Below are 13240 nucleotides of genomic sequence, written 5' to 3'. Positions count from 1 at the left end.
GTATGGGATATCTGTTGTTTTGAATTTGCCGCCCTGCACTTTCACTGGCTGGTGTCATATCGATCACGTTAGCGGGATTTCAGCCCAAAGAGGTTTTTAAGAGCTGAAATGTCTTGCGTCAATAAGAATTTAACCCCTTTGTTATGGCAAGCCTAAATAAGTTTAGGAGTAAAAATGTGCAAGTCACATAATGTGTGCAATAGTGTTTAACATGACTTTTAAATGCAGGGCCGGTCCTGGCCGTTCTGCCACCCTAGGTAAGACAAAAAAAATGTATCCAAAAGAAGTGGGTCGGTGCTAACTTGGGTGTAGCCTACCATTTCGGCCCCACAGTGGAATTTTAGGAATTCCCATCCATGTGGTAGACCTACCGTTTGTAAAACAGGCATTGGCTTTATTAGTCCTGATTCCTGTGACTAATCAATTTGGCTAAATATCAGCTACTCAACATCTGGAGGAGTTATCCTGAGCCTATTTGCAATGTGTTTACACAGTGGCAAATGCAGAAGTATTTTATTTTTTTGCTATGAACAGCTTGTAAAACATTGGCTAATACAAACTTGAAACCACAATTTAGCCCACATGGGATGAAACTCCTGGACAGCAGTTGTTAGTAGCTTGATTGTCCATTCCATATTGTCCATTTTACTTTGACCTTAGGATATATTGTTAATTTATCAGAGCATGTTTCATTTGATTGCGCGCCATTTAGGTTAGGCTATTTGATCAGAGAAATCTGCATGATGTAGCCTAAAAGTTTCAGTCTCATTATATTGCCATACATTTTAATCTCCAACCTTTAGGCTGCAGAAAAGGCCACATACTTTTCTACCATATCCTTTATCTGATTCATGGTCTATGTTAATTATTGTTTTGATGGAATGCTGGTGGAGCGGCAAAGTGATGCATCTCTCCAACAGCACCCTGGAGAGTCGCACTGGGAATGGACAAGAAATATTGTGTGACCCTGCCTTTGACAAAGTGGGCACTGCTTATCATAGGGCGGCATAAGCGCTAACCTAAAAAGTCCATATGCCACTGGTTGAGAGAAATTGTCATTATTTCTGGCCAAAATTAGTCAGTTGGTCAGTTTAGCTCAGAAAAAGCTGTAGGAGGGCGCCTAATCCTACCTAATGAGGGGGCCGACCATGTTTGAATGACTGCCTTATCTCTATACCACACACATACAATTATCTGAAGGTCCCTCAGTAGAGCAGTGAATTTAAAACACAGATTCAACCACAAAGACCAGGGAGGTTTTCCAATGCCTCGCAAAGAAGGACAAAAAAAATAAGTAGACATAGGATATTCCTTTGAGCATGGTGAAGTTATTCATTACACTTTGGATGGTGTATCACTACACCCAGTCACTACAAAAATACAGGCATCCTTCCTAACCCAGTTGCTGGAGAGGAAGGAAACCACCCAGGGATTTAACCATGAGTCCAGTGGTGACTTTAGCTACTCCACAATTTTAACCTAAATGACAGAGTGAAAAGAAGGAAGCATGCATCCTGTTTACAACAAGTCACTAAAGTAATACTTCAATAAATGTGGCAAAGCAATTCACTTTTTGTTCTGAATACAAAGTGTTATGTTTCCGGCAAATCTAATATAACACATTACTAAGTACCACATTACTGGGGGATTTTTTCAGGATAAAAAAAGAAAACGGAATGGAGCTAAGCACAGGCAAAATCCTAGAGGAAAACGTGGTTCAGTCTGCTTTCCACCAGACACTGGGAGATGAGTTCCGCTTTCAGCAAGACAATAACCCGAAACAAGGCCAAATCTACACAGGAGTTGCTTACCAAGAAGACACTGAATATTCCTGAGTGTTACAGTTTTGATTTAAATATGCTTGGAAATCTATGGCAAGACCTGAAAATGGTTGTCTAGCAATGATCAACCATCAATTTGACAGAGCTAAGAATTTTGAAATTAATTACAATTGGAAAATGTTGCACAATCCAGGTATGGAAAGCTCTAAAGACTCACAGCTGTAATCTCTGCCAAAGGGGCTTCTACAAAGTATTGACTCAAGGGTGTGAATACTTAGGTAAATTAGATTTCTGTATTTGATTTTCAATAGATTTGCAAAAGTTTCAAAAAACCTATTTTCACTTTGTCATTATGGGGTCTTGTGTGTAGATCAGTGAGAGAAAAAAAGTAATGTAATCCATTTTGAATTCAGGCTGTAACAACAAAATGTGGAGTAAGTCAATGGGTATGAATGCTTTCTGAAGGCACTGTATGTGATTGTATACAAGGTTTGAAATGATTATGTTTAGGTCAAATATTACATCTGTTTGGGCTTCTTGCGGTCATTTTGCAATCTAAAATGTATTTGTAATTATATTCCGGGCCCCCGACCATCCGCTCAAGAAAAGAAAAAAGAAAGCATGAAACTTGCAGAAGCCCTAAATGGATAATGGAACCCTTCAACCACTACATTTTTGTTCAACACCGTAGTTTTTTGTTGTTGGTGTGACGTCATTACATCCAGCTGTTTCCATCGACACAAGTCAAATTTTGAATGAAAACGCACCCAAGCAGGCAATTGTCACATCTATTTTCTATATGTTGACAAAATAATAACAATCACTGGACAAGTGAATGGAAACATAGCTAGTGATAATTTCAATGGACATCAAGCAATATGCATTGTTGATTTTAGGACTGTGGATCTAGGATTGGACTTTTAGATAATAAAGAATACAATTACATGGACAGGAGGGGACCTGAGCCTAGATCAGCACTCCTACTCTTTATGAATACAGGGTCTGGCTCCCTCGTGTGCTTAGGGTCAAAATTTCAGTCAGAGATATATTTTTCATATTTTAACAAGATGATTGATATACCTTTTAATACTTACAAATGCTTGACTACAGGAAATCCTGCTTGGTCACAGAGATTGTTGCTAGTGCTAGTCTACATAATTTAAGTATATCTAATCTGCTCAAACCAACACTTCCTGGCAAGTGTGATGATGCTGATGGACTGTTTCCTGTTTTTATATTCTGCACTACCTTGCACATCCCAAGGAATGTTTCCTTTTCCCTTCTGTTATTGTTCTGCAGCACTGACATCACAATAGAGTAGGTATTTCTGACCTTCTATATTGTTATCCTAGTACCACTGACCAGGTTCAACAGTTTTTCCAAATACTAGACAATAGGCTCGACCAGACAAACAGACACACACACACACATTTTATCACATCGCTGTGTAAAACTACACCAGCAGATGTCGTCTGAGGGATGTTACTTTTACACACATTCAAACCACTGACCAATGCAATATTATATGTTGTTAATATAGGTGATATTGATTGTTTGGGCTATTGTCATATATCTATGATAGTGGGGGCTATAGGCTTCATTTATTCATGTCCTGACATGATTATGTTATCTGTTTTGACAGTTGTCCCTACTAATTCTCTATAGCAACAAAGCCACCCTTCCTCTGTTGCGATGACACATTGACCTAAACAAGGATTACCACATCCCCTCTCATCGCGTTCTGATTTTGGACATCACTTTTTTTCAGTTGAAAATTACTTTCGGAAGTTATGCGCCGCCAGCGCCGCCGCTGTCCTTATCCTTATTTGAGCTCCGGGCAAAGACAAACAGATAGCCTAACCATGTCGGATCACGAGTTCTAATGGAGACGTTAATACGTCCTGGAGACATCAAAAAGTCTCTCATTCTTTGGTCGTGTTCGTATTTTCTGAGGATATCTAACTGCGTTCGGAGGTATCCCCCGTCGAAAAGGAATTTGATCATCGTGGGTGCGTGTTGTGTGTACCTGTTTTTCGTGGTTTCCCAGGTTGGACATTCGTTGCTGCACCAGGATAGACGATTGGGCAGACACGGGTACAAGAAGAGTTTGGTACTATACACTCTGAGGTTCGATGATGATAGCCCGTCGGAAACAGCCGACTCACCAACCGGTGCTAACGACGACTCTTTATTACCCTCAGTGGTTCCAACGCGGTCCAATGTGGTGTACATAACACTAAAGTCAAGGCGCATTAAACCATCTATTATGAGGGGAACAGTGAGACCGAAACTAAGGAGAAAAGCGAGGAGAACCAAACCCAATGAGGGATTTACGCAAAATAAAATTGGCACATTGAAGAGGGAGGAATGGAGACAAAAGCGCACTAACCGAATCGACATAACTTGGAAACAAATGAACACCATAAATCATGCAACACGAGATGTAAGCTCGAATTTAAAGATGCAAACAGAACCTCACGTCAGTTCTATTCGAATATACAGTGAGAGGGCACCGCCGTGGTTCAGCAAAGAGGACATTAGTGCCATGCGCTTTCTTGCTGATGGTAAAGTTTCGCGTATTCATGAAGTGTCCAATAAGGAATTTATCCCCCTCTTGCTGTTTGAAAGCACATCATATTTGTCCTTGATCCATTCTGACAAACAGAACGATTTCAAGGACCATAAAGTGTGTATAGGACAATGTGGAGTTATCAAAAGTCCAGTGGACACGAGCGAGGTTTTCGCTTTCCATTTGGATAGGGTCTTGGGACTGAACCGGAGCGTTGCCGCTGTCAGCAGGAAGTTTCCGTTTGTACAAGGTAGGCCCATTGTCCACCGACTAGGGTTGAAAAACTACCGGCATTTTTCCAATGTTACCGTCACCTTCAGTAATTTTGGTTATTAACAGAATCTATGGTAATTTTTACTTGAATAACAAAAAGTACGAATGTATTATGTGTCCTTATTGTCCATGGATTTGTTGTAGATAGTTGAATTATTGAAAAAAGCATCTAATCAACAATGGTATTATTTTCCGATTAACTGTGCAACTCTTTCAACTATTGACTGTGTTCACAACTGCCACTAGTTTGAAGTCAAAACATGAAGACATACATATTGACTTAGTAAAATAAATAAGTATAAAAGGACATCTCATGCTTAAAACCCTCATATTAAACACCAATTGAATTCACTATGTTTATGGTTTATATTTAAGATAATGTTTTATGGATTTGTCTTTTTTATTTTTTTTAATCATATTTATTTATTTCATATTTTACATGTGATAAGGCTGAGAGGGCCAGAGATTATAGACACCTGTAATAATCTGAAGTACTCAAAAGGGCCACTAGATGTTTTGTGATAGATTATTTTACATTCTGTCCCTGCAGCAGTGAAGCATCACTTACCCCTGTTTAAAGATTTTGTAAATGAGCTAAAGGTGACCTGGGATTCCCCTGATTCAGCCAGGCAGGTGCTGCCATGAATGTAGACAGTATGGAGAAAGTGTGGCTCGATTGCACACTGCCGATGGATGGAAAGCTAGCAAGTTATTTATCTCCAGAGCCTAATAAGGGGGCTAATCCGAGCCTGGAGCTTCTCAATAAACCGTGCCGATTTTTCGGTGGATCAGCAGAACAAAGTGTACCAGGCTGAGGGTGTGGTGGCTCAGTTGTTGAATGTGGTCATGATACTGCAGATGCATCATACTGATTTGCTGCAGGAGCTAAATAATATCGTGGAGGCGGGGAAGCCGGTTTCAGAGCGTCTCTACGAAATCTGCATTGCGGCTAATTTTATGCTGCATCTGTCCTGGCTGTATGGAAAAGTATGGGGGCAATGGTGGTGGCTCAGCGCCACCTCTGCTTGACGTTGTCCCAGATTCCTGATTGCCCCAGGCCAGGGGTGGCTTTGAGGTCGGTGACCGTCTTGGTTCTTCTGGGCAGTGGTGGATGTCTTGGCACAGTCACCGCGTTGGGTTTAAGGATAGCGGGGTGAAAGCAGACTATTCTGCGGCGCAGGGGAAGAAGCAGCCCTCGTGACCCTAGCTGGATGCTGGGGGAGGGGGCATCCTCTTGCGTCCCTGCTCCCCAAGTGTTTACTGTGGCAATACTGCTCCCAATGGGGGCAAGTTACTGTTTGCCGAAATTCCCGATCCCGGTGTGGGGCAGGTATTAGAACAGCGGTACCACATTGCTTCTACCCAAGGTGTTCAAGGGTATAGAGAGTGTGGTATTGTCCAAGTGTGGGCATAATTAACACAGTTCCCACATTCAGACTGACGGTTGTCAAGGTTGGTGGATATGGAAACAAGCGTGACAGAAAAAACGAATTATCCCAGTCTTCAGGGTGGCACTCTGCCCCTTCAGAAGATAATGTGGGGAGACGGTCAGCATGCTCCGTCAAGTGGCAGGTAGGTGCAGTTTCACCATGGGTGATGAGGGGGTACGGTCTGCAATTTGCTGTGCATCCTCTTCCTTTTGGTGGCGTCAATACATCAATGGTCCTCGAGGTGCTAGTGCTTGTCTTGAGAGAGGAGATTTACTCTTTCCTTCAAAAGCAGGCTATTCGGGTGGCCCCCGTGTCAGAAGTACACAGGGGCCACCCGTGTACTAGTGCTTCTTAGTTCCCAAGAGGGATGGAAAGTTGCATCCCATCCTGGACTTGCATGTTTTAATCAAGCACCTCAAGGTTTGCAAGTTCAAAATGGTCAGACTTCGCCGGCTATTGCAGTCAGTGCGTCCCAGCGATTGGTTCAGGTCCATGGATCTGAAGGAATGCGTGTTTTCATGTAGCTATACATCCTCCCCACAGGAAGTGTTGGAGGTTTCATTTAGATGGTGTGACCTATGAGTATCTGGTGCTGCCTTCGGGCTCTCCCCATTACCCACACCTTTTCTATGGTGGTTTAAGCGGCTATGGCACTTGTGCGGTGCAGGGGATCAGAGTATTGGCCTATCTGGACAATTGGCTGGTCATACCGGAGTCGAGGGAACAAGTGGAGCTCCACACTGCCACGCTGGTTTCCCATATTCAGTCTCTGGAGTTCATAGTGGATCACAAGAAAAGTTGTTTCGCTCAAGCTCTGCGCATTCAGTTTTTGGGTCTAGTTCTGGACTCGGCTCTGAATCATGTGTTTTTGTTCCAACAGAGGAGGGTCGCATTCAGAGTCTCTCTGGGATGGTTTCATTTGGAGCACGCCATGCCTTTTTGTTTGTGCCTGTGGTTATTTGGGTTTCTATAGCTACACCGAAAGAGGGATTTGGTCAGCAGTGCAAAGTGCAATGCATATCAATTACCTAGTGCTACTGACTGTCGCTGAGGTGTTTCCTTCCGATGTTGGAGGGCGAGCATGTGTTGGTAAGGTCCGAAAACAGAACAGCAGTAGCGTACATCAACAGGCAGGGGGGTACGTGGTCTTGCTCATTCCTAAACCTGGCCCTATATCTGCTCGAATGGAGCAGTACGTATTTCCTGTCACTCAGGGTGACGTACTGGGGGGGGTCCTCCTATCTCTACGGAGTGGAGACTGCACCCCTCGGTGTTGCCCAGATATGGGACCGGTTCAGCAGGGCTTATGTAGGTCTTTACGAATTGTAAGAAAACATGCATTGTCGTCTGCCTTGGGGTGTGGCTGCGTGTAAAGTGTGCATTATCAGGGTTACCACAGTTTCTTGTGGATTTCAGCCTTGGGCTACAGTGACATCGTACAGTTTCCAGGTTCCTGCCGTGGTTCATAGACTCTATGCAGCATGCATGTGCCAAGTCACAACAGGTGTTCTGTTGTTTTGGACTTGCGGTTCCTTGTCTGAGTTCTGACATTTCAGGCTCGCATGGTAAGTATTGTTCTTGGAACAGTGGGGTCTATGGATATGGGCTGCAGTGGCAGCATGTCAGTGTGCATAGCCAAGTTGCAGCAGGTTATGGTTCCCTATACAGGGCTCTGACAGTTCAGGCCTCATGAGGCTCTGACAGTTCAGGCTTCTCGGGTAAGTATTAAGGAAAAAGGTGGCTTCTGTATCCCATTTTTGGATCTGGTGGAACCTGTGTGCTTGGGTAACCGTGGGCCTCCTAGTTTGGTACTCTCTGCCCCGGCTTGGGGCGTGATTGCATGTCCCCATAGTATGTTATACCGAGTGACCGATTGAAAGGTAACGTACAGTTATGAAAATAACTACTGTTCCTGGAAGGAGGAAACCAGGTATAATATATTTTGACCTCGCGCCATCAGGGCTTGTTGAAGAGCAGTACTGAATTGAGGAAATGAATGTGGCCCCAGGAAGGCGGAGCTTCTGAGGGCGGGCTCGCCATCCATTGGCCCTTTTGGCGTGATTTCAGTTTTCTTCAGGTGAATATAATTGGTGATTGACTTCCCATATTATGTTATACCTCATTCACTCCTTCATGGAACAGTAGTTTTATTCATCACTGTACGTTTTATTTGTCACATGCACCAGTACAGTGAAATGCTTAACTTGCAAGCCCTACCCAAGAATGCAGTATTCAATATTAAAATATAATAGTTTTATTTGTATTTAGTTTTACGACTAGACTAATTTACTCGTGACTGTTAAGGTGACATTTTAATAGCGTGTAGGCTATGTCACGTCTATCTCTTCCCAAATCAGCATTCCAGGAATGTTGTAGCCAATGTAATATTATAAGGCCAAGCATATTTGTGAGCAGAAGTATCAGCCCTGGAGCTATGAAGCCTGCGAGTGCTAGCTCCTTTAGCCAGCAGAGCATGCAGCTGTCTGAGTCCTCATAAGTCTGTGGGAGAGATTGAGAAACAGAGGTGCAAATGCATAACGCCGTGGGCCAACACAGACATTGTTGCTGGCCCATGTTCGACGCTCGGTAGGTCACACTAACATTACCTCTGGATCCCCCTCATCCCACAGATGGCCAGCCTTGCCCTGTGGTGCTGTGGGATGGTTTTCTCTCTCCAGGGGACAATGCAGAGGGCCAGTCCACTGTGAGGATGACATGGGGGGAGTACCAGAGCTCCCTCAAACAGAGGTGCTGGAACAGGAACGTCACGCCCAAGCCTAACTCTGGCTGCTCCAGCATTCACCATTATGAGTGGAGCAAACTAGCCCTGTTTGATTTCCTGTTGCAGGTACTGTACGATCACACGTGTTTGGTCTTTCAAATGAACTACAGTGTTAAATGTCTTCAGAAGGAAGCTTGTCAAACTAGGACACTGTTGGATTGAGATAATTGGCAATGGCATCACTCTTTTGAGGTAATAGCTTAGGGAAATAATGTTTGTCTCTTCAGATATACAGCCGATTGGACCGGAACTGCTGTGGGTTCAGGCCTCGTCAGGAGGATGTGTGTGTGGAGCAGGGCCACCACCTGGAATGTGGGGACATGGACAGTTTGACGCTGGCCAACATCATCCACAGGGGTCACGACCCCAGGCACTTGGTCTTCACTGAAAACAAGGGCTTTTTCGACCGCGACGAGGACAACTTGGACTACAGACTACTGGAGGGAATCAAGGAGTGAGTCCACGTCAAAATACAGTACCAGTCAAAAGTTTGGACACACCTACTCATTCAAGTGTTTTTCTTTATTTGTACTATTTTCAACATTGTAGAATAATAGTGAAGACCTCAAAACTATGAAATAACAGATATAGAATCATGTAGTAACCAAAGAAAAGTGTTAAACAAATCAAAATATTTAGATTCTTCAAAGTAGCTACCATTGTCTTGATGACAGCTTTACACACTCCTGCCATTCTCTCAACCAGCTTCAGCTGGAATGCTTTTCCAACAGTCTTGAAGGATTTCCCACATACGTTGAGCACTTGTTGGTTGCATTTTCTTCACTCTGTGGTCCAACTCATCATAAACCATCTAAATTGGGTTGAGGTCAGGTGATTGTGGAGGCCAGGTCATCTGTTGCAGCACTCCATTACTCTCCTTCATGGTCAAATATCCCTAACACAGCCTAATGGTGTGTCAGGAGAATGTCCTTTTGAAAAACAAATGATAGTCTCACTAAGCGCAAACCAGATGGGATGGCATATCGCTGCAGAATGCTGTGGTAGCCATGCTGGTTATGTGTGCCTAGAATTCTAAATAAATCACTGACAGTGTCACCAGAAAAGCACCATCACACCACCTCCTTCATGTTTCACAGTGGGAACCACATATGCAGAGATCATCCGTTCACCTACACAGTGGTTTGAACCAAAAATCTCAAATTTGGACTCATCAGACCAAAGGACAGATTTCCAATCATGTCCATTGCTCGTGTTTCTTGGCCTAAGCAAGTCTTCTTATTATTGGTGTCCTTTTAATAGTGATTTTTTTGCAGCAGTTGTCCCGAGTGGCGCAGGGGTCTCAGGCACTGCATCAGAGGCATCACCACAGTCTCTGATTCGTTTCCAGACTGTGTCACATCCGGCCATGATTGGGAGTCTCATAGAGTGGCGCACAATTGGCCTGGGTAGGCCATCATTGTAAATACAAATGAGTTCATTACTGACTTGCCTAGTTAAATAAGGTTCACGTAGTCTCTACTGAACAGTTTGTTGATGTGTCTGTTACTTGAATTCTGTGAAGCATTTATTAGGGCTGCAATTTCTGAGGCTGGTAACTAATGAACGTATCCTCTGTAGCAGAGGTAACACTGGGTCTTCCTTTCCTGTGGCGGTCCCCACGAGAGCCAGTTTCATCGTAGTGGTTGATGGTTTTTGCGACTGCACTTGAAGAAATGTTCAAAGTTCTTAATTTTCTTCATGTCTTAAAGTAATGATGGACTATCATTCCTCTTTGCTTATTTGAGATGGACTTGTTATTTTACCAAATAGGGCTATCTTCTGTATACCACCCCTACCTTGTCACAACACAATTGATTGGCTCAAAAGCATTAAGAAGGAAAGAAATTCCACAAATGTTATTTTAACAAGGCACACCTGTTAATTGAAATGCATTCCAGGTGACTACCTCATCAAGCTGGTTGAGAGAATGCCAAGATTGTGCAAAGCTGTCATCAAGGCAAAGGGTGGCTATTTGAATAATCTCAAATTTGTTAAACACTTTTTTGGTTACTACATGATTCCATGTGTTATTTCATAGTTTTGATGTCTTCGCTATTATTCTACAATGTAGAAAATAGTAAAAAGTAAAGAAAAACCCTTGAATGAGTAGGTGTGTCCAAACTTTTGACTGGTACTGTATATAGACAGCATAGTGAATTGATAATTAGTCGGACAATACAGTTATTGTTCTGAATAGTACTATGGTACTATATAGTACAAAAACAAACAAAAAAGTATTTGCAAGCAATATTACTGTACAGTGTGCAGAATTTTTTTATTCTCAGCTTTCAATCAGCAACTATCTACAATGTACCCCCTGCATACAATTTGTGGTTGAGTCAGCTCTTAGTCTAGAGATTCCTCCCTGTTGACTTCACACTGTGGGAAAATACTAACACACATTCTAACACGTAATCGCCAAGTGCATGCCTTTGTTAGGAAGTCTATTATACCCACCCATAGGCTTGGTGACACACCCAGGGACATTCCCTGTGTTTCATCTTCATTTTGTGATGAATAAATCAGTGGAACAAACCACTGGGAGGACCAAGTGGGGGGACTTTGTTCTGGCACTGACAGTGGTCACCTCTCCTCTTACATGGCTTGTAGTGATCTTCTTCAAAGCAGAGGCTTTCAACTGGATTTCACATTAGTTAAATATTAGAAGGCTCCGGCCTGGATAATGTACTCTAGGCATGGGCAGAATTTGATTATATTACCTTGAATTACATTATGCCATTGTAGAATTTATGAATATTGGGAGTACATCTTTTTTAATTAAGGAATACATTCTTTCTATGCCTTTGCATATAAATGTACAGTATGTGCATATGGATCAAACAGTTGTGGTCATAGTTTGTTAAACAGTTACTGACTATCCAAATAAAGTGCTACCATCTAACCAAATAGTGTTGCCAACTATCCAAGTAAATTAAATTACCAACTTCTTCTCCACCCAGGCTTCCAGAACAGGCAGTGGCCGTGTTGATGAGCCAGAAGCTGAGGGAGAAGCTCCTCCAGTCACTGTTCCTGGATCAGCTGTACTGGGAGAGCCAGGGAGGACGGCAGGGCATCGAGAAGCTCATCGACGTCATTGAGAGACGGGCCCAGGTTCTCCTAACATACATCAATTCCCACGGCATCAAAGTGGTGCCCATGAATGTATGACATCACAGGGTTTGGAAAAGGAGAGAAGATGGAGAGTAGATATAGACAGGGAATTTGATCTTCCACAAAGACCAAGCCATTTGTCATTTAAGTTCCCTTTCCGAAAGCCAAAAAACAACTTCCATTCCTTGAATCAAAATATTTGCCAGTGAAAGAACTACCAGGGTCTCGAGGGTTTTCACTCCAACAGGACGTACTGTATTGGCTGATTTGGTATCAAGCCAGAATCTCACAGCTCTGAATTGTCAAGCTGAAACATTACTCTTAGTATTCATTATACAAAATGGCTACAGTTCTGTATTCAATAACCCAACAGTCTTACTGTAGTCTTTTGCTTTGTTATTATAATATTTAATGTTACTCATCTACAGTATTACTGTAATACAGTAAACAATTATATTTGTAGCATTTCTTTGGGCCTTTTTCATGTACCATAGTGCTCCTCTGACTTCACCTTACAGTAGCCTACAACTCTTTGATGGTCTAACATCTGTATTGTACTGCCACGGGGCAGAAATTGTTTTGATATTATACAAAGTGTTTCATTTGTACCGCTTAAGATGTTAGTCCTCCAACATTACCAGTTGTATTGTTTATATTTATTTTAATAATATTTCAAATGTTGATGAAAATAAATGTACTGTTACTTGAAACACATGAGACTTTGACCCAGAAACAAATTAGCATAATAACATATACAGTAGACTGCCCCCTCTCTGGTCTTTCAACCATGACATCATCAGCCTTAAAAGTGTCAGACAAGTCAAGGACAGAAATAGTTGGTGCCTATGAAACATGAGCCAAAGCACTGTGTCTGTTTTGCAAGGCTGGTATAAACAGGGTCTTGCGATTGAGCCTATATAGACTATGAAGCTTTGTGGGGTCATTTTCCATGTCAGTGCCGGGAGTAAGAGCGGTTGTTGTTTTAACTCCTTTGAACCCTCATTAACACAGCCCTCATTAACACAGCCCTCAGTGTGTGTTTTTCATGGAGGGCCCCACTCTTTCCCAGTTAGTTTCAATGAGTCTAAGCGAGTTCTTCCAGGCTCACACAGTGGGGCAAAAAAGTATTTAGTCAGCCACCAATTGTGCAAGTTCTCCCACTTAAAAAGATGAGAGAGGTCATGTAATTGTCAACATAGGTACACTTCAAATATGACAGACAAAATGAGAAAAGAAAATCCAGACAATCACATTGTAGGATTTTTAATGAATTTATATGCAAATTATGTGGAAA

General features: G+C 42.6%; 1 protein-coding gene across 1 annotated transcript; it reads left to right on the top strand.

Annotated features, from left to right (window-relative positions):
• The first annotated feature begins 3463 nt into the window (after positions 1 to 3463).
• On the top strand, positions 3464 to 12652 carry gask1b (golgi associated kinase 1B). Its single transcript, XM_021561418.2, has 4 exons — positions 3464 to 4600; positions 8684 to 8901; positions 9063 to 9289; positions 11796 to 12652. The coding sequence occupies exons 1-4, from the start codon at positions 3664 to 3666 to the stop codon at positions 12001 to 12003; spliced, it is 1590 nt and encodes a 529-aa protein (XP_021417093.2). The 5' UTR covers positions 3464 to 3663; the 3' UTR covers positions 12004 to 12652.
• Positions 12653 to 13240: the final 588 nt, after the last annotated feature.

This window comes from Oncorhynchus mykiss, chromosome 14 (assembly GCF_013265735.2).
Source record: "Oncorhynchus mykiss isolate Arlee chromosome 14, USDA_OmykA_1.1, whole genome shotgun sequence".
NCBI lineage: Eukaryota > Metazoa > Chordata > Actinopteri > Salmoniformes > Salmonidae > Oncorhynchus > Oncorhynchus mykiss.
The sequence above is the reverse complement of the archived record's forward strand: the minus strand, read 5'-3'. Positions and strand labels throughout refer to the sequence as shown.

Coding starts and splice junctions, on each gene's coding strand:
- gask1b (XM_021561418.2), top strand. CDS start 3,664: ATGGAGACGTTAATACGTCCTGGAGACATCAAAAAGTCTCTCATTCTT. Junction 4,601..8,683: donor GAAGTTTCCGTTTGTACAAG/GTAGGCCCATTG, acceptor CTCATCCCACAG/ATGGCCAGCCTTGCCCTGTG. Junction 9,290..11,795: donor CTACTGGAGGGAATCAAGGA/GTGAGTCCACGT, acceptor TTCTCCACCCAG/GCTTCCAGAACAGGCAGTGG.